General features: G+C 45.7%; 3 protein-coding genes and 1 long non-coding RNA gene across 4 annotated transcripts in view; 1 reads left to right on the top strand and 3 right to left on the bottom strand.

Annotated features, from left to right (window-relative positions):
* LOC123499966 (extensin-like) overlaps positions 1-3,113 on the top strand; it is a 3,551-nt gene extending 438 nt beyond the window's left edge. The window contains exons 2-4 of the mRNA XM_045248501.1: positions 1-2,213; positions 2,327-2,464; positions 2,883-3,113. The exon at positions 1-2,213 is cut by the window's left edge and continues 256 nt beyond it. Coding sequence (XP_045104436.1) covers positions 1-2,213; positions 2,327-2,464; positions 2,883-2,978 — 2,447 coding nt within the window. The 3' untranslated portion in view covers positions 2,979-3,113. The remainder of the gene's footprint in view (positions 2,214-2,326; positions 2,465-2,882) is intronic.
* Positions 3,114-6,173: 3,060 nt separating this feature from the next.
* On the bottom strand, positions 6,174-7,293 carry LOC123499508. Its single transcript, XR_006673003.1, has 2 exons — positions 6,712-7,293; positions 6,174-6,559 (listed from the first exon to the last, which is right to left on the bottom strand). It is a non-coding gene; the product is annotated as an uncharacterized LOC123499508 (long non-coding RNA).
* A 174-nt stretch (positions 7,294-7,467) lies between these two features.
* On the bottom strand, positions 7,468-8,265 carry LOC123499959 (SR-related and CTD-associated factor 4-like). Its single transcript, XM_045248494.1, has one exon. It carries the CDS (start codon positions 8,263-8,265, stop codon positions 7,468-7,470), a length of 798 nt encoding a protein of 265 aa, XP_045104429.1.
* A 17-nt stretch (positions 8,266-8,282) lies between these two features.
* Positions 8,283-17,556, bottom strand: LOC123499472 (retinal homeobox protein Rx-like). The gene is made up of 4 exons (XM_045247484.1): positions 16,160-17,556; positions 9,850-9,928; positions 8,950-9,143; positions 8,283-8,776 (listed from the first exon to the last, which is right to left on the bottom strand). The coding sequence occupies exons 1-4, from the start codon at positions 16,842-16,844 to the stop codon at positions 8,283-8,285; spliced, it is 1,452 nt and encodes a 483-aa protein (XP_045103419.1). The 5' UTR covers positions 16,845-17,556.
* Positions 17,557-20,000: the final 2,444 nt, after the last annotated feature.

Raw genomic sequence — 20,000 nt, 5'->3', positions numbered from 1 at the left:
CCCAGGTTGGTGAGGAAAGACAGGAGATATTCTATGGCAGTGTGATACCCCAGGATGATTATGGACCACACCAGGGCCATGGTCCATCTCCCCAGCAGCAGTATGGCCCACCTCCCCTACCAGAGTTCAGTGGTCCTCAGGATTATGGTTCAGCACCCCAGCAAGGATATGATGGACCACAGGATCACGGTCCACCGCCCCAGCAGGAGTATGGTTCACCTCCCCAACCAGAGTACAATGGCCCACAGGAAGACTACGGTCCACCACCCCAGGAAGAGTATGGTTCACTACCCCAGCAAGGATATGATGGACCAGAAGCTCACGGTCCATCACCCCAGGAAGACTATGGTCCACCACCCCAGCAGGACTATGGTTCACCTCCCCAGACAGAGTACACTGGCCCACAGGAAGACTACGGTCCACCACTCCAGCAAGGATATGATGGACCACAGGATCACGGTCCACCTCCCCAGGAAGAGTATGGACCAGCACCCCAGCCAGGGTATGGTGCACCGCCGGACCACGGCTCACCACCCCAACCAGACTATGGCCCGCCACCCCAGACAGAGTACGGTCCACCACCTCAAGATTACAGTGGACTGCAGGATCTTGGCCTTCCACCCACGCAGGTCCACGGTGGACCATCCCAGCAGGACCATGGCCCGGGGCCCCAGCCAGACTATGGTGTCCCACAGGAAGAGTACGGTGCGCCGCCCGAGGAAGGCTACGGTACACGTCTGCAGCAGGACCTCGCCCCGCTACCTCCCCAGGGCCATGCTGGACCACTGGACCACACTCCTTCACTCCATATAGACTATAATGAACTTCAGGACCTCGGTCCATCTTCCCACCAAGATTATGCTCCACCACCACACCAAGACTATGGACCAACAACCTCGCAGAGCTATGGCGGACCACAGGACCATGGTCCACCACCACAGCCAAGCTATGGTGGACCACAGGACCACGGTCCTCCACCCCAGCCAAGCTATGGTGGACCACAGGACCACGGTCCACCACCCCAGCCACCCCAGCAGAGCTACGGTGGACCCCAGGACCACGGTCCACCACCCCAGCAGAGCTACGTTGGACCCCAGGACCACGGTCCACCACCCCAGCCACCCCAGCAGAGCTACGGTGGACCCCAGGACCACGGTCCACCACCCCAACCACCCCAACAAAGCTACAGTGGACCCAAGGACCACGGTCCTCCACCCCAGCCACCCCAGCAGAGCTACGGTGGACCCCAGGACCACGGTCCACCACCCCAGCAGAGCTACGGTGGACCCCAGGACCACGGTCCACCACCCCAGCCACCCCAACAAAGCTACGGTGGACCCCAGGACCACGGTCCACCACCCCAACCACCCCAGCAAAGCTACGGTGGACCCCAGGACCACGGTCCACCACCCCAACCACCCCAACAAAGCTACAGGTGGACCACAGGGCCACGGTCCACCACCCCAACCACCCCAGCAAAGCTACGGTGGACCCCAGGACCACGGTCCACCACCCCAACAAAGTTACGGTGGACCACAGGACCACGGTCCACCACCCCAGCAGAGCTACGGTGGACCCCAGGACCACGGTCCACCACCCCAGCCACCCCAGCAGAGCTACGGTGGACCCCAGGACCACGGTCCACCACCCCAGCAGAGCTACACCACGGTCCACCACCCCAACCACCCCAACAAAGTTACGGTGGACCACAGGACCACGGTCCACCACCCCAGCAGAGCTACGGTGGACCCCAGGACCACGGTCCACCACCCCAACCACCCCAGCAGAGCTACGGTGGACCCCAGGACCACGGTCCACCACCCCAGCAGAGCTACGGTGGACCCCAGGACCACGGTCCACCACCCCAACCACCCCAACAAAGTTACGGTGGACCACAGGACCACGGTCCACCACCCCAACCACCCCAGCAGAGCTACGGTGGACCCCAGGACCACGGTCCTCCACCCCAGCAGAGCTACGGTGGACCCCAGGACCACGGTCCTCCACCCCAGCAAAGCTACGGTGGACCACAGGACCACGGCCCACCACCCCAGCCACCGCAGCCAAGTTATGATAGACCACAGGACCACGGTCCACCACCCCAACAAAGCTACGGTGGACCCCAGGACCACGGTCCACCACCCCATGGTGGACCACAGGACCACGGTGCATCACCCAAGCTCAACCAGCAACGTTATAACCACAATGACGAGGTAAGAGAGAGAGAGAGAGAGAGAGAGAGAGAGAGAGAGAGAGAGAGAGAGAGAGTGTGTGTATGTGCGGGCGGGACAGTGACATCGTGGCCCGGGCGGCCTTCCCTCCCCAGGGTGCGCCGGTGCCGTACCGCTTCGAGTACCGCGTGAGTGACCCGGGGCGCGGCGCGGAGTACGGCCAGCGTGAGGAGAGTGACGGCAGCGTGGTGGACGGAGAGTACTACGTCACGCTGCCCTACGGCCACAGACAGGTGCTGCACCCCACCCTCTCACTCACCCTTCACCCCTGCCACTTGTTCCTCACACACCCTTCACCCCTGTCACTTGTTCCTGGCCTTCTATTTGCCTTATACCTTCACCTGACACTATTACTATTACTATTACTATTACTATTACTAATACTGTACACTATTACTATTACTATTACTGTACACTATTACTTATTATTGATCATTTTTGTCTTATTTGTGTGTGTGTGTGTGTGTGTGTGTGTGTGTGTGTGTGTGTGTGTGTGTGTGTGTGTGTGTGTGTTCATTTTTCTCTCGTTTCTTCCTGTTTGTCTTCCTTTTCTTCCAATGTATGTGTTTTTCTTTGTTTTCCTTTCTTTTTCTCTCTTTCTCTAGTGTTTCGTGCGTGTGTTTGTGTTAATTCTTCCCTCTCTTCCTGCAGGTGGTGAAGTACAAGGCTGACCACGCCAAGGACAGCTACGGTGGTGGTGGTGGTGGTGGTGGTGGTGGCGGTGGTGGTGGTGGTGGTTATGTATAAGACTATAATTTATTTCCCTTCTCGTTTTCTTCCCGTTTTCTAATTTTTTTTTTTTTTTTTGGTAAGACTAAATTAAATGGCCGGAAAAATAAATATGGCTTCTTGTTATTATATTTTTGTTAAGTTTCGGTCTGACTGGCTGATGATGATGATGATGATGATGATGATGATGGCAATGATGATGATGATGATGATGATGATGATGTGTGTTGTTTAAATGTGTGTGTGTGTGTGTGTGTGTGTACATAATAATAATAATAATAATAATAATAATACAATATGTGTTTAATAAGACCTTTAATACGAGAGAGAGAGAGAGAGAGAGAGAGAGACAGACAAACACACACAGTCAACAAAGCACAATACAAATAAACACATTACCTCAGCCAAGAGTCCACGAGGCAACACACTCAAGAGGACACACAACACATCCTCCCACACACGCCATGTAAACAACACTGAGGGACTTTAATGCTGCTTCCCCGCGCTGCTGATAGATGGCGAGCTTGGTACGGTTTGACTCATAGCTAGTGGTATCCTTTGCTTCTTTACTATTCTACGTACGGCCTGATTCATAGCTATTTGTTGCTTATTTTGTGTATTTTGTTTTTGTTTTTTATTAATTTTATGTTTTTCTGTGTTTTTAATGGACTTTTTTCTATATTTTCATTATTATCTTGATTTTTTTCTTCCTGGTACGGTTTGACTCATAGCTAATGGTTCCCTTTGTTTGTTTATTATGCTTCGTACGGTTTGATTCATAGCTACATGTTGTCTATTTGGTGTATTTTGCTTGTATTTTTATTAATTGTGTGGTTTTGTGTGTTTTGATGTATTGTTAGTGTATTACCTTGTTCATATTTTATTTTGGTACGGTCTGACTCATAGCTAGAGGTACCTTAGTTTTGTTTATGCTGCGTACGGTCTGAGTCATAGCTATTTGGTGTTTTGTGTTTGTGTGTGTGTGTGTGTGTGTGTGTGTGTGTATTTCTCGTATTTTCTTTCTTTTTTTCATTTTCTTATTTATTTTCTATCTTTCTTATATTTTCTCTTATTCTTCTTTCATTTGGTTTAATTTTTATTTGTTATTTATCATTTCATCCTATTTCCCTTACGATAACTCCCTCTTCATCCTCCCCGCCACTATCACCATCTCTTCCACTATATCCCCTCTACCTCCTTTCTTTCCTTCATCTTCCCCTTATCCTCTTCACCACATCACCACAAAGGCACACTCGTCTTGTTGACACAGGGCGGTGAGAGGGTCAGGGTGATGTGGAGGAGGCAGTGTGTGTTTGGGTGTTGCATCGCCGCTTGGAACAGTGCAGGCAGAGACAAAGGCAACATTGGGTCCATACAATTCAACATGGCAGACTTACGAGGTGTGTCTGCCACCCTGGCCACCCTGGAGCCTTCCTTCACACTCCAGGACAAAAAGTGTCTCAGTTATTTGACAATGTTGGTGAAATAATTTGACGACTTGGTGGAACTAATGGAGAGGACGCTACACCTTCAAACAACACTAGGATGAAGGATTCCCTCTCCCCACAACACAAACTTGTCATAACATTAAGATGACTCCTTACTATAAGTTTTATTAAAAACAAATATTTATATATAAAACCAAAAAGAAAAAAGTGACATGTAAAGTTCCAGTTGTCAGGAAACTGGCTGCAAAGGAAACACTCATTTCTTCAACTGAAAATCCAGACCAAGAAATTAATAAATAAATAAAAGGTCAGTTGATTTCTATACGAGTAAGGTGTTTTCGTGACACACACAGGTACGAGTATGTAGTGTTGCCGCCAGGGTCAAGCATGTCAATGCACGTTTTTCAATTCCACTGATTGATAAATAGGTGTCAAACTGATCCCTCTCCATCCCTCAGCAGACAGCGCCACTGCTGTCACTGACTGGCATGCCGTGACTCATCACGGGCAGAGTCCAACATTGTCACAGTAGCGCACATCCTGCTGCTGTCTCACTGGCTGGCGTACACCCAATAATGCCGCTCAGTGCACTCAAACGGCGTGGTGCACCGCCCTGTGTCAACCATGCAGTATGCTTGTCTGCATCTCGACACTCTGGCAAACCGCGCGGTGGCGAGGAAAATCTTGCAACCGCGGCTGTTTGCAATCCGCCGCGTTTCCAAACCGCTGTGTCAACCATTCCACACACTATCATTGGAAATGTTACCGCGCGTTTCCAACCACACGGTGCAAACCACCCTGTGTGAACAAGGCCTTTTATCCTTCTTTTGCACCACAAAGGCACACAGTCCTCTGCACCACATCACCACAAAGGCACACAGTCCTCTGCACCACATCACCACAAAGGCACACAGTCCTCTGCACCACATCACCACAAAGGCACACAGTCCTCTGCACCACATCACCACAAAGGCACACAGTCCTCTGCACCACATCACCACAAAGGCACATCAAATAACACACATCATTATCATCTTTCTTTATTAATGTAGAGGCGTAACATATTTTTTTTACAAGAACATGGATCGTCATACAAAAAACGAGACATGAGGAAGAAAACGGAAGCGACATTTTTGGAACACTTAAGAGAGACAAGTTAATGATACTCACTACTAACAAAAAGCTGCTGGGTTGGCAATAAGCTGTTAAAATCGTTATTGTTTATTATTATTAACTATTACTATTACTATTATTAGTATTACTATTATTACTATTACGCAGATTAATTCAAGGAATGAAAAATATTTGAAGTCATTCCTTTACCTTTCGTTTTTATCTATCTTATTATTATTATTATTATTATTATTATTATTATTACTTCTTCGCCTCCCATAGCCCCCATAGACCCTCCAAGCCCCCTCTGACCCCTCCCTATGCCTCATGCCACTCTCTTCCCTTCCTTCCTCTCTCTCTTCCTCTCTCTTCCTCCAGGGTCAAAAACCATTCCTCCTTCCCCTCCTCCCTCCTCTCCTCCTCCTCCTCCTCCTCCTCCACAAATGGCAAAGCTTCAAGGCGGCACGTGGTGGGATTCCAACCTACACGTGGACGTCTGCCCCACCACCACCACCACCACCACCACCTTGCTAGTAGTTTGAGGGAATTTGAATTAATTAGCAAAATATAATAGAGTGGGTTTTTTTATAAGTAGTGAAATAAGGATAGTTGTTTTGTTTACCTGTTGGAAAAGTAGATTAGTAGTTTATAAGTATAGAAATAGTGTATAAGTAATTTAAGTGAATTTTGAGTTTAGATTAAGTAGTATAATATAATGATTTTTTTTTAGTAAGTAGTGAAATAAAGGTAGTTGTTTTTGTATACCTGTTAGAAAAGTACAAAATTAGTAGTAAATAAGTAGTTTAAGTGAGTTTTCAGTTTAAATTAAGTAGTAAAACAACAATTTTTTTTAGTAAGTCAAATGAGAGTATGTGTTTTGTATACCTGTTGGAAAAGTGAATAATTAGTCGTAGATTATAAGTATAGAAGTAGTATAGAAGTAGTATATAAGTAGTTTAAGTGAGTATTGAGTTTAAATTAAGTAGTAAAACATAACAATTTTTTAGTAAGTCAAATGAGAGTATGTGTTTTGTATACCTGTTGGAAAAGTGAATGATTAGTAGTAGATTATAAGTATAGAAGTAGTATATAAGTAGTTTAAGTGAGTTTAAGTGAGTATTGAGTTTAGATTAAGTAGTAAAACATAATATTTTTTTTTAGTAAGTCAAATGAGCAGTTGTTTTGTATACCTGTTGGAAAAGTGAATGATTAGTAGTAGATTATAAGTATAGAAGTAGTTTATAAGTAATTTAAGTGAATTTTGATTAATGGAAACGAAAATGGTGTAAACTTTTAACAATAATACTAATAATGACAATACTAATAGTAATAGTAACAATAGTAGTAGTAGTAGTAGTAGTTATAGTAGTAATAGTAACAGTAGTAGTAACAGTAGTAATAGTAATAGTAATATGGCACTTAAGCTTCACTTCTAGATAATATGAGTGTAATAGTTTTGGCACTACTTAAATCTTTAATTACTTATTTACTTAAAGGAATTGCATGGCTGGTGGTGAGCTTACAACACCACCACCAACAACACCATCGACAACAACAACAACAACAACAACAACAACAGTGACCAACGAGAGAGTAACGTGACACAACACTCGTCTCGAAATGTTGACTTTGTTTTGCTCCGCTCCACTTCTTGTTCTTGTTGTTATTGTTGTTGTTACTGAGAATTTGTTTGTTTTGAAGAAGAAATTACAGAGACAACAAACAAACAAACAAAATATTAAGGCACGTGTACGCTAACACACACACACACACACACACACACACACACACACACACACACACACACACACACACACACACACACACATCAATATAAAAGTTATACTAAAGAAAACATCAAAATCTCTCTCTCTCTCTCTCTCTCTCTCTCTCTCTCTCTCTCTCTCTCTCTCTCTCTCTCTCTCTCTCTCTCTCTCTCTCTCTGCCTAGTAGTGGTGATAATCCTGATATCCTTCGGCGCATCCTTCGCCCACGGCAGGATGGTAGGGGTCGCCGTCAAACAGTGCATCCAGGACACTGTAGTCAAGGGCGCCGTGGCTCTCCAAGGGCGCTTGAGTCTCCAAGGGATAGGGCTGCAGGTATCCCGGGTCCCCCAAGGGCGCGGGGTCTGAAGGATACACCAGCCCCCCGGCGTCCTCGTCTCCTACAGGAACCTGGGGCGGCAGAGGATCGTACTCATGGGGCGTGTAGTTCTGGGAGCACTCGTACTCCTGCAGAGGATGCTGCGGCACCTCCTCCAGGGCCGCGGGGGCGTGGTGGGCGTGCTGTGGGTGTGGGGCCACCTGAGGCACCTGAGCCACCTTCTGTTGGGGTGGCGGGGGCTGGGGAGCGGGGGGATACTTGTGGTAGGTCACCTGGGGCGCCACCTGAGGCCCCACCTGAGGCCCCACCTGAGGCCCCACCTGTGGCCCCACCTGGCCCATCTGCGGCGCTACGGGCCCCACCACATCGTAGGATTCCTCGCAGCACAGCCCCTGGGTGGAGGAGGTGGCCACGGGGTCAGAGGGGGGCTGCTCCAGCACGAGGGGGCCGGGCTGCGGCACGGGCTGGATGGGGTGCGGCGGTGGGGGCTGGAGTGGCGCCAGGTGGGAGGTGTGGGCGTTGTGTGCGTTGTGGGCGTTGTGGGCGTTGTGGGCGTTGTGGGCGGGGTGGGCGGAGTGGGCGGGGTGGGCGGGGTTTGGTTCAAGGGCGCGGGCGTTTTCTTGAAGCCGGGCAGTTTTCATGGCGTCCAGCTCCTGAGTTAGCTTAAAAAAGAAGGCAGCGTGATGTAGGAGGGATCCTTGCTTTCCTTTGGGGGCGCCGCCGCTGCCGCCGCTGCCGCCGCCGCCGCCGCCGCTGCTGCCGGCGACGCCTGGTGGTGGTGCCTCACGCTGTTCATGTTGGCATCGCGCTTCTCCCCCAGAAAATCCTCCGTCTTGACCTCCGGCAGGTAGTCGTAGGGCTTGAGCTGCGTGTTGCCAAAGTCCCTCATGCCCGGGCCCGGCTGGAAGTCCCCGGCGCGCATCTGGCCGATGGGATTGGGAAAAAGGGAGTCGTTGATGCCCACGGACTGCGGCAGCATGGGGTAGCCGTAGGTCGGGTTGTGGTTGGAGGAAAAAGGGTAAGACGCGGGGCCCAGCAGGTTGAGATGTGTGGTGTCGTATGTTGAAGAGTAGCTCCACGCGTCCCCGGAGTTGAAGGGCGACAGTGAGTTAAGGGAGTTGAAGGAGCCGCCCAGTCCGCCGCCCATGCCGCCTGTAGGACATAGAGAGTGGCTCAGTGATATCCCCGTGGTAGAATACTGCTGGAGTGTGTTAATGAAGGATGCTAGAGGAGTGTAGGAGTGTTTAGGTGCTGCTATGAGGAACACACACACACACACACACACACACACACACACACACACACACACACACACACACACTCACCTGGGGGCATATAATTCTTTCTAGGCGGTTCCCTCTTCCTCCATTTCGCTCGTCTGTTCTGGAACCAAACCTGGACACGAGACTCGGACAGACTAAGCTTCACCGCCAGTTCTTCCCGCGCAAACACGTCGGGATAGGGAGCTCTCTCGAAGGCCCTCTCTAACTCCTCCAGCTGGTAGGCCGTGAAGGTGGTCCTGTAGGGGCGTGGGAAGGTTTGAAAAGGCGTGGGAAGGCGTGGGAAAGGTGTGGGATGGTGTGGTATGGTGTGTTAATGAGAGATGTTAAAATAAGAGTGTTTTTGTGGTGTGTTTATGTGTGTTTGTGGGTTTTGGGGTGTTTTAGGGTGTTTAAGGGTGTTTTGTGGTGTTTTGTGTGTGTTTTGGGGTGTTTTGGGATATTTTGGGGTGTTTTGGGGTGTTTTGGGGTGTTTTGGGTGTTTTCAGGGTGTTTTGGGTGTGTTTTGGAGTATTTTGGGTGTTTTGGGGTGTTTTGGAGTGTTTTCGGGGTGTTTTGGGTGTGTTTTGGAGTATTTTTGGGTGTTTTGGGGTGTTTTGGGATGTTCTGTGTGTGTGTGTGTGTGTGTGTGTGTGTGTGTGTGTGTGTTGATTAATGTACAAAAATCTATCTCTTCTTTTATTCACTCTTTCCTCTTTCCCATCCTCCTCTCTTCCTCCTCTTCCTCTTCTTTATCCCAATTCTCTTCTTATCACTACTATCATCACCTATTTTCCTCCTCCTCCTCCTCCTCCTCCTCCTCCTCCTCTTCCTCCTCCTTTCTCCTCCTCCTACTTTATCCCAATTCTCTTCTTATCTATTATCATCAAATCCTATTGCTTATTGTCTTCCTTATCCTCCTCCTCCTCCTCCTCCTCCTCCTCCTCCTCCTCCTCCTCCTCTTACCTCGTCTTCTTCTTCTTCACCCCTGGAGTGTCTGATGCCTTCTTCTTGGAATCAGATTTCTTGGGCGTGGAAGATTCACCTGCAGAAGGGAAGAGGAAGGGTTAGTTAGTCACCTGTGCTCTCACCTCTCTCTCTCTCTCTCTCTCTCTCTCTCTCTCTCTCTCTCTCTCTCTCTCTCTCTCTCTCTTTCCTCTTCATTGTATTTTTCTCTTCAGTTTTTTTTTTCTTCATTTTATTTTTCTCTTACTTTCTTTACGTATGAAAGAGAGAGAGAGAGAGAGAGAGAGAGAGAGAGAGAGAGAGAGAGAGAGAGAGAGATAACAATTTTTTTTATCTTTTTACTACTACTACTACTACTACCACCACCACCACCACTACTACTACTACTACTACTACTACTATTTAGGGAGGTCCACAAGTGTCCCTGCCTGGCCACGGTACACATTTTCTCCTCTTGGCTGTGACACTACAAATGGACAGCTCTCCCCCACTCCCCACCCACTTGTCACCCCCACACACACACTACACCATCGTAAAAACACCCTTGTCCATCCCCTGCCTAGAGGTTAAAAGCCCAAACACAAACTTTTCTTCTTTTTCTTCTTATATTGTCACTCGCTGGTAAAAGTAATTCGCGGTTCACTCTATAGAACCGGGTATGTGTGTGTGTGTGTGTGTGTGTGTGTGTGTGTGTGTCTATGTGTGTTTTTTTGCCCTTTTTTTTCTATTTACCAGCTCCATCAAATTTCACACGAGTTATCAAATATTCAGGGAGAAATGTCTTGAAATATTCTTGGTTATGTCTATCTAGAAGTGTGTGTGTGTGTGTGTGTGTGTGTGTGTGTGTGTGTGTGTGTGTGTGTGTGGCTAGTATTCTCAGGCTAGTATTCTTCACCCCCCCTATTTCAGAACGCATTATCTAAATTTACATGAATTTTTTAAGGCGTTTTTATGATTCTAGAGGCAGAGTGACAAGATTTCTACATTATTAACTTGAGAAATACTCTTGAAAACTCCTATTGTGGCCTTGGAAATAGTCGTGGTGGCAGAAAAGAGCGATTTTTAAGGTGTTTTACTGTTCTAGAGGCAGAGTGACAAGATTTCTTCATTACTAACTGGAGAAACACTCTTGAAAACCCGCTACTCATCTCTCTGGCCTTGGAAATAGTCGTGGTGGCAGAAAAGAGCGATTTTTAAGGTGTTTTTACGGTTCTAGAGGCAGAGAGACAAGATTTCTACATTATTAACTGGAGAAACACTCTTGAAAACCCCGCTAGTCATCTCTGTGGCCTTGGAAATAGTCGTGGTGGCAGAAAAGAGCGATTTTTAAGGTGTTTTTACGGTTCTAGAGGCAGAGACAAGATTTCTACATTATTAACTGAGAAACACTCTTGAAAACCCCGCTAGTCATCTCTGTGGCCTTGGAAATAGTCGTGGTGGCAGAAAAGAGCGATTTTTAAGGTGTTTTTACGGTTCTAGAGGCAGAGAGACAAGATTTCTACATTATTAACTGGAGAAACACTCTTGAAAACCCCGCTAGTCATCTCTCTGGCCTTGGAAATAGTCGTGGTGGCAGAAAAGAGCGATTTTAAGGTGTTTTACGGTTCTAGAGGCAGAGACAAGATTTCTTCATTATTAACTGGAGAAACACTCTTGAAAACCCCGCTAGTCATCTCTCTGGCCTTGGAAATAGTCGTGGTGGCAGAAAAGAGCGATTTTTAAGGTGTTTTTACGGTTCTAGAGGCAGAGAGACAAGATTTCTTCATTATTAACTGGAGAAACACTCTTGAAAACCCCGCTAGTCATCTCTGTGGCCTTGCAAAATTGTCGAGGAGAGAGAACAAATCGTTTCTAAATACTTATGTGTCTTTTTGAATCTTTATAGAAGCGGGTATGTGTCTATGTATCTTGAACCTTTCTGAAATCGAGCATGTGTCTTCTTTTGCCGTGTCTAGAAGTGGGTATGTGTCTATGTGTCTGGATTTTTTGAGAGTGGGTATATGTGTTTTGGGTCCTTTCTATGAGTGGATATGTGTCTTCGTGGCCAGTTCTGGAAGCGGGTATGTCTGTGTGTATGTCTTCTTTTGTCGTGTCTGGAAGCGGGTATGTGTGTGTGTGTGTGTGTGTGTGTGTGTGTGTGTGTGTCTGCTTGGCCGTGTTTATAGTCTCTCGCGGACAGGGTTGTTTGGCCAAACTCACGGTTAACCCCTTCAGTACTGGGACACATTTTACCTTGAGATTTGTGTACCATTAGACCATTTTATTGACATTAGGAAGGGTCTATGGAGGTCAGAAGATTAATAGCCACAGTCTTCACTATTTTATCCACTTCAGTACTGGAACACATTTTTATCTTGAGATTTGTGTACCATTAGACCATTTTATTGACATTAGAAAGGGTATCTATGGAGGGCAGAAGATTAATGGCCACAGTCTTCACCATTTTAATCCCCCACATGAGTTTCTGAAGGTGTATAAAATCACCAAATAGTCACCAGAACGAATAATGAAACGTGGCATATATTTACCTTGAGATTTGTGTACCATTAGACCATTTTATTGACATTAGGAAGGGTCTATGGACGTCAGAAGATTAATGGCCACAGTCTTCACTATTTTAATCCCTTCAGTACTGGTACACATTTTTACCTTGAGATTTGTGTACCATTAGACCATTTTATTGACATTAGGAAGGGTCTATGGAGGTCAGAAGATTAATGGCCACAGTCTTCACCATTTTAATCCCCCACATGAGTTTCTGAAGGTGTATAAAATCACCAAATAGTCACCAGAATGAATATGGAAACGCGTCATGGTACTGAAGGGGTTAAACTTGTCTTCCCGGCGGCGGACACTCCCTGGACGCGCTCATAGGCTCCACACTGTCTTCCTATCCCATTTTCTTTGTTTTCCTCCTTTTTCTTCATTGTCTTCTTTTTTTCTTTTCATTTTTTCCTTTGTTTAATTTGAAAGTCGTTGTTTTTTCTTCTTTTCTTGTTTTTTTCCTTTTCTCTCTGTTTTCTTCCTTGTTAAGTCTTTTTCTTCTTTTTCTTCCTTTTCTTCTTTTTCTTTCTTCTTTTGTCTTTGCTTAATTTCGAGGTCCGATTTTCTTCTTTTCTTGTTTTCTTTCTTTTTCTGCTTTTTTTCTTTTAGTCTTTTTTCTTCTTTCTTTCTTTTTCTTTTCTTTCTGTTTTTTTCTTCTTTTCTTTCTTTTCTTTTCTTTGTTTAATTTTAAGGTCTGATTTTTCTTCGTTTTTCTTCTTTTTTCTTTCTTTCTCTGTTTTTTTTTCTTCTTGAAGTCTTTTTTTTCAATTTTTCTTCCTTTTCTTCTTTTCTTTCTTTTTCTTTTGCCTTTCTTCATTATGAAAATCGTTGTTTTTTTCTTCTTTTTCTTGTTTTCTTTCTTTTTCTCTGCTTTTGTTTTCTCTTAGTCTTTGTTTTCTTCTTTCTCTTTTTCTTCTTTATTCTTTCTTTTTTTCTTTTCTTTGTTTTTTTAGCAAGGAGTTTTTTTTTATTTTTTTCCTTTTCTTCTTCGTCTTTGAGGTCTTTGTTTTCCTTCCTTTTCTTCTTTTTCTTCTTTTTCTTCGTCTTTCTTCTTTCTTAAGTCTATATTTTCCTTCCTTTCTTCTTTCCTTCCTTTCTTCATTTTTGCTCTTCCGATTTAAATTTTACTTTCCTTTCTTCTTTTCTTTCTTTTTCTTCATCTTCGTTTGATGTCTTTATTTCCTTTCCTTTCTTTCCTTTCCCTCCTTTTTTTTCTTCTTCTATTCTTTCTTTGTCTTCGTCTATATTCGCTCATTTTTATACAGGACAACTACATAGGATTCGATTCCCTGCACAGACAGCCTCGCGCCACCACCGTCACCCCGCCGCCCGCCGCCCTACACACACACAAATTTCCTAATCCCTTCAGAACCATGACGCATTTCCATATTCATTCTGGTGACTATTTGGTGATTTTGTACAGCTTCAGAAACTCATGTGGGGGATTAAAATGGTGAAGACTGTGGCCATTAATCTTCTGACCTCCATAGACTCTTCCTGATGTCAATAAAATGGTCTAATGGTACACAAATCTTAAAGGTAAAAATGTGTCCCAGTACTGAAGGGGTTAAAATAGTGAAGACAGTACTGAAGGGGTTAATAATAGTTATCCCGTAAAATCTCCGACATTTTAACCCTTTCAGTACTTAGACGCATTTTTACTTTGAGATTTGTGTACCATTAGACCATTTTATTGATATTAGCAAGGGTCTATGGAGGTCAGAAGATTAATGGCCACAGTCTTCACTATTTTAATCTTCCGCATATGTTTCTGAAGCTGTATAAAATCACCAAATAGTTACCAGAATGAATATGGAAACACGTCATGGTACTGAAAGGGTTAACATATAAAAACGCTGCATTTGGCTGTTACTGATTTAATGTAACAGTGCATCTCAACGCCACAAATCCCGTCACTCACTATTATTACTACTATTATTACTATTATCATTATTTATTTATTTATTTCCCTATCTCGTTCGCTTGATGTCTGTTTCCGCGATGGCTGCAGGTCCCGTGTGTGTGTGTGTGTGTGTGTGTGTGTGTGTGTGTGTGTGTGTGGCGTGCACGGGGCGGCTCCTCTCTTTGTCCAGGAAAATCACATAGTCAGATATTTTTTTGCCAGAGAGAGAGAGAGAGAGAGAGAGAGAGAGAGAGAGAGAGAGAGAGAACTAATTTGAACCTTTATTTATTTTTCTAATGTTGTTCTAGTCGTCCATGAAAGAGAAATCGAGAGTAATAATAATAATAATAATAATAATAATAATAATAATAATAATAATAATAATAATAATAATAATAATAATAATAATAATAATAATAGAAACTCTAAAAAATTACTACCTTGCTTTTCTTTCTCTTTTTTTTTTATTAATTCTCTTCTTCTTCTTGTTTATTCTCATTATATCAACATTTTACAATTTTTTCATTCTTTCATTTTTTTATTTTCCTCAAAGTTTTATCATTATTTTCTGATCGCCATATTGTTTTTTCATCTTCTTGTTCTTGTTCTTGTTCTTGTTTTTGTTCTTGTTCTTCTTCTTCTTCTTATTATTATTATTATTGTTATTATTATTATTATCATTGTTGTTGTTATTGTTGGGCATTTTATCAGCGTAAGTCTTCATGTCAACATTTTACTTGGAAACGGTTCTCTTAATCAAACTCGCTGGTGTTTCAAAATTTTACTATATTTTTTTTCTTCCTTCGCTTTTTTTTTTTTTTTTCATTTCCTTGTGGTCTCAATAATGACTGATTTTTTTTTTTTTCTTGATCGTCTTGCCTTGGAAAATTTGTCACGAGGACCGTTAAGTGTTATCCACGTTTTTTTTTTATTTGAAATAGTAATGGTTTTTCTTTCATTTTTCTTGATTTATTTATTCATTTATTTATTTTTTTATGTGTTGTCTTCTGAAAATATTACATTCTTATTTTCTTCCTTCATTTTTGTTTGTCATATTTTTTTTTTTTTCTTCGTCTAAGGTAGAAAATTTTCCAAGTGTTGTTTTCGGGATCTTAATTTGAGACAGTGTAGTTTTTGTTGCCTTTGTTTCCTTGAGTGTTGTGTTCATCGCGGGTGGAGAGCCGAGCAAGGCGGTGTGTTGATGGCAAGTCTTGGGAGGCAACATGGCGGCGGCGCGATGGCTCCTCAGTGTGCAGCGCCGCTCTCATTCATGTCACGCTTCTCGGCTTCCCCTCTCACCATTTCGTTCTTTTCTTTCTCGACAGATTTGTGTGACGTTTACTTTTTGTGTTTGGTGATGAGCGATTTGGTTCACGCCGCCGCGACACTGTGTGTGTAATTCACCACGGTCGTCTGCTGGTCACCCAGCCAGTCTTCCCCATTACGGAGCGAGCTCAGAGCTCATAGACCGATCTTCGGGTAGGACTGAGACCACAACACACTCCACACACCGGGACAGCGAGGCCACAACCCCTCCAGTTACACCCCGTACCTATTTACTGCTAGGTGAACACACCCCACACATTAACACCCAAGCCCATTTGCCTCGCCACTCCCGGGACTCGAACCCGGCCCTCTCGATTGTGAGTCGAGCGTGCTAACCTAACTACTACACTACGCGGTGTGTGTGTGTGTGTGTGTGTGTGTGTGTGTGCGCCGCCAACATCACCTCTGTTGTTGCTACTGTTGCTGCTGCTATTGCTACTACTACTATTACTACTACTACTAGTACTACTACTACTACTACTACTACTACTATTACTACTACTACTAGTGTTGGTGTTACTGTCACTACTGCCTCACCTGTGGTGGTAGCGCCCTGCTGCTGTTGTTGCTGCTGTTGCTGCTGCTGCTGTTGTTGTTGCTGCTGCTGCTGCTGCGGGGGCGTGGTGGCCGCGGGACAGGAGTAGCCGCTGGTGTCGTCCAGCTTCCTTTTCTCGCCCACGTTTGGTGCGGGCATGGGCGCCTCCAGGGTGGCGGGGTGGGCGTGCGTGGTGTGGGCGTGTGAGGTCTGCACCTGCGTGTTGTGGGCTGCAGTGGGCACGTGCGTGTGGGCGTGGCTGTTCTGCACGTGCGCGTGCGTGGCCTGGGCGCTGAGGGTGGTGAGGGAGGGCGCGGGCTGCGGGCTGTTGTAGTGACCCGAGGGCGTGGGCGTGTTGGAAGTGGGCGCATGGGAGTGTGGCACGGGCGTGGCAGGCTGCTGCAGGGCGGGGTCGTGGTGGTAGTCGCGGGGAGCGGCGCCCCCAAGGGAGGGGCCCATCAGCAGCTCGCTGGGCAGGCCGAGCATCACGTGAATGCTGTGGAAGTTGCCGCCGCCCGCGCCTCCGCCGCCTGCGCCTCCGCCAGCCCCCACGCCCTGCCCCTCCACGCCCTGCCCCACTCCCGAGGGCACGCTATTCACTCCACCACCGCCACCACCGCCGCCGCCGCCGCCGCCGCCCACCCCCTTGGCCACGGAGGGGGGTGCGGGGTTGGGCTGGCCGTTCATGACGACCTGGTAATGAGACAATTAGTGGCGGCGACCTGGCGGTCACACAGCAGCGGGCGCGGCGGCACCAGCAGGGGGCAGGGGTAGCAGCAGCAGCAGCAGCAGCAGCAGCGGCGGCGCTAACTACCGCCAATGGTCTCAATTGGGTGGCGCGCGGCACCGATCCGCCGCTAACTGGCTGGGAACAATGGCCGGTAATCAGCCGCCGCGGCTTTCCGCGCACACTCGCAATTCCCGGCGCGGCGCTAACCGCCTCAATTGGCCTCCGGCTTCCACTAATTTAGCGAGGAAGGCAAAGCGCTCACAGGACTTGATCAAATCTAACCACCAACTTTTCTTTATATACGGCAATTATCCTTGTTAGGCGCCCACCGCCCCGCCCCCGCCCGGCCCGCCAATGGCGCGCATCCCTCAGGCACTGCTGCCATGGTGACGGTGCCACGTCGGCGAATGGGAGCCAGGGACGCCCCAGCAGGCACCGCCAACCACCGAGCGCCCCCGCGCCGGCCTGGGGGGACTGGGCGCGCCGCTGCACCAATCCCAGGCCGAGTGCCGCCCTCGCGCTGACGTCACCACGCCATGCAGTGCCGTCCTGCCGCTCCTGCTGCTGCTGCTGCCGCCGCCCCGGCCACTACCACCACCACCACCACCACCATCACCACCATCACCACCACCACCACTACCACCACCACCACTCTCACGCCGCTCTGCCTCTGTCTGTGTGTGTGTGTGTGTGTGTGTGTGTGTGTGTGTGGCGGTGGTGGCATGCGGGAAGGGGGTCGGGCGAGGGCCGGGCAGGGTAGGGAGGGAAGGGAGAGGCGAAAGGCAGCCTCCCCCCCTGCCCAGTGTCATTATCTTGTTAAACTGCCATTACAGCGCTATTGTGGCCTTGCCTTGCCGCACCCTGCCTGCACCCTGCCTCACCCTGCCGGTACCCTGCCTCACACTGCTTCACCCTGCCGGTACCCTGCCTCACACTGCCTCATCTTGCCGGTACCCTGCCCCACACTACCTCACACTGCCTCATCCTGCCTCACAATATCTCACCCTATCTATACCCTGCCTGTACACTGCCTCACCCTGCCTCACCCTGCATCACTTTTACCCTACACCAAAAAAAAATCCACTGCAAACCACTCTACCTCACCCTAGATAGCTTTACGTCACCCTGCAACACCTTACCTTGTCCTAAACACCCTTTGTCACCCTGCCCTCACCTTCCCTCACTCTACTAACTCGCTAACTCACCCTTAAGTCTTACCCTCACCCTTCCTCACACTTTCTCACCCTATCTTCACCCTAGTCCACCCTGCATCACCCTATCTCCAACCACCACCACAACCACCACCACCACCATGCACCAACACACACTACTCTCTCTCTCTCTCTCTCACTCACTCACCACCACCACCACCACCACCATTCACCACCATTCACCACACTACTGCGTCACCACCACAATGACCACTTGTTTTATAGCGCGTTTTAGTGGATCGTGAGAGAGAAATTAAAGCGAGAGAGAGAGAGAGAGAGAGAGAGAGAGAGATAGAGATAGAAAGCATGAATGAGTGTGTGTGTGTGTGTGTGTGTGTGTGTGTGTGTTATATGCGTGTCCTAGAGAGAGAGAGAGAGAGAGAGAGAGAGAGAGAGAGAGAGAGAGGCCTAAAAAAAACTCCCTAATTCTTATCAATCTCTTTTAAATCACTCAAATATTCTTTTTCTAATTTATCAGCTCAATTTTTTTCCTCTCTTTTTTTTCTTTTTCTCTTTCTTTTCCTTCTTCTATCTTTTTCTTCCCAGTTTTCTTATTTTCCTCTATTCCTCTTCTTTATCTATTTTCTTCATTTATTCATTTTCTTCTCTCTTTATTTATCTCTTTCTAAATTAGCAAGTTATCTTTTTATATTTTTTCTTTCTTTCTTTCTCTCTTTTCTCTTTCTTTTTTTCTTTCTTTCTCTCTCTTTCTCTCTTTCTCTCTCACTTTCTTTCTGTTTGTCTTTCTTTCTTTCTCTCTTCTTTCTTTCTTTCTCTCTGTCTTTCTTTCTTTCTCTCTTTCTCTTTCTTTCTTTCTTTCTTTCTTTCTTTCTTTCTTTCTGTCTTTCTTTCTTTCTTTCTTTCTTTCTTTCTTTCTCTTTCTCTCTTTCTCTTTCTTTCTTTCTTTCTTTCTTTCTTTCTGTATTTCTGTCTTTCTTTCTTTCTCTCTTTCTTTCTTTCTTTCTTTCTTTCTTTCTCTCTTTCTTTCTTTCTTTCTTTCTTTCTTTCTTTCTTTCTTTCTTTCTTTCTTTCTCTCTCTCTCTTTCTTTCTTCTGTCTTTTCTCTCTTTCTCTCTTTCTTTCTTTCTTTCTTTCTCTTCTCTCTTTCTTTCTTTCTTCTCTTTCTCTCTTTCTCTCTCTTTCTTTCTTTCCTTCTGTCTGTCTTTCTCTCTTTCTCTCTTTCTTTCTTTCTTTCTCTCTCTCTTTCTTTCTTTCTTTCCTATTTCTCTTATTCTCTCTTTTTCTTTGTTCTTATTTTGTTCTCTTTTCTTATTTCTAATCTTTATTTTCTTCTTCTTCTTCTTCTTCTCTTTTCTTTCTCTTTTCTCTCTTCTCTCTCTCTCTCTTCTCTTATCTTGTTATCTCTCTTATTCCCTTATTCTCTTATTTCTCCTTCTCTTTTCTTATTCTCTTTCTCATTCTCTTCTCTTTGTCTTATTCTCTCTAATTTTCTCTATTTCTCCTTCCTTATTCTCTCATTCTCTTTTCTCTCTTCTTTTTCAGCATTTTCCTCTCTTTATTTCTCTTCTTCTCTTCCTCTTTCTCTTTTCTCTTTCATTATGTTTTTTCTTTTTTTCTTATTTGTTTCATTTTCCTTCCTTCATTTTCCTTCTTTAGTTATTTTCTTTGTTTTCTCTCTTTTTTCTTTATTTTCCTGTTTTTTTTTCAATCTTTATTCTCATTTACATCTTCTTTTTTTTATTTATTTTCCTGTTTTCTCTTATTTTTTTATGCCTTTCTTCTTTTTCTCTCTCCTTTTCCTCCTTTCTTTGTCTTTTCTATCTCTTTTCTCCTTTACAATACAATTTTTTTTTCTTTCTTTTCCTTTTCCTGTTTTTTTTTCTCTTCATCTTTTACTTCTTTCTCTTTTTTTTCTTTTTTCTTTCTTCGTTTCTACACTTTT

Source organism: Portunus trituberculatus, chromosome 8, assembly GCF_017591435.1.
Source record: "Portunus trituberculatus isolate SZX2019 chromosome 8, ASM1759143v1, whole genome shotgun sequence".
NCBI lineage: Eukaryota > Metazoa > Arthropoda > Malacostraca > Decapoda > Portunidae > Portunus > Portunus trituberculatus.
The sequence above is the reverse complement of the archived record's forward strand: the minus strand, read 5'-3'. Positions and strand labels throughout refer to the sequence as shown.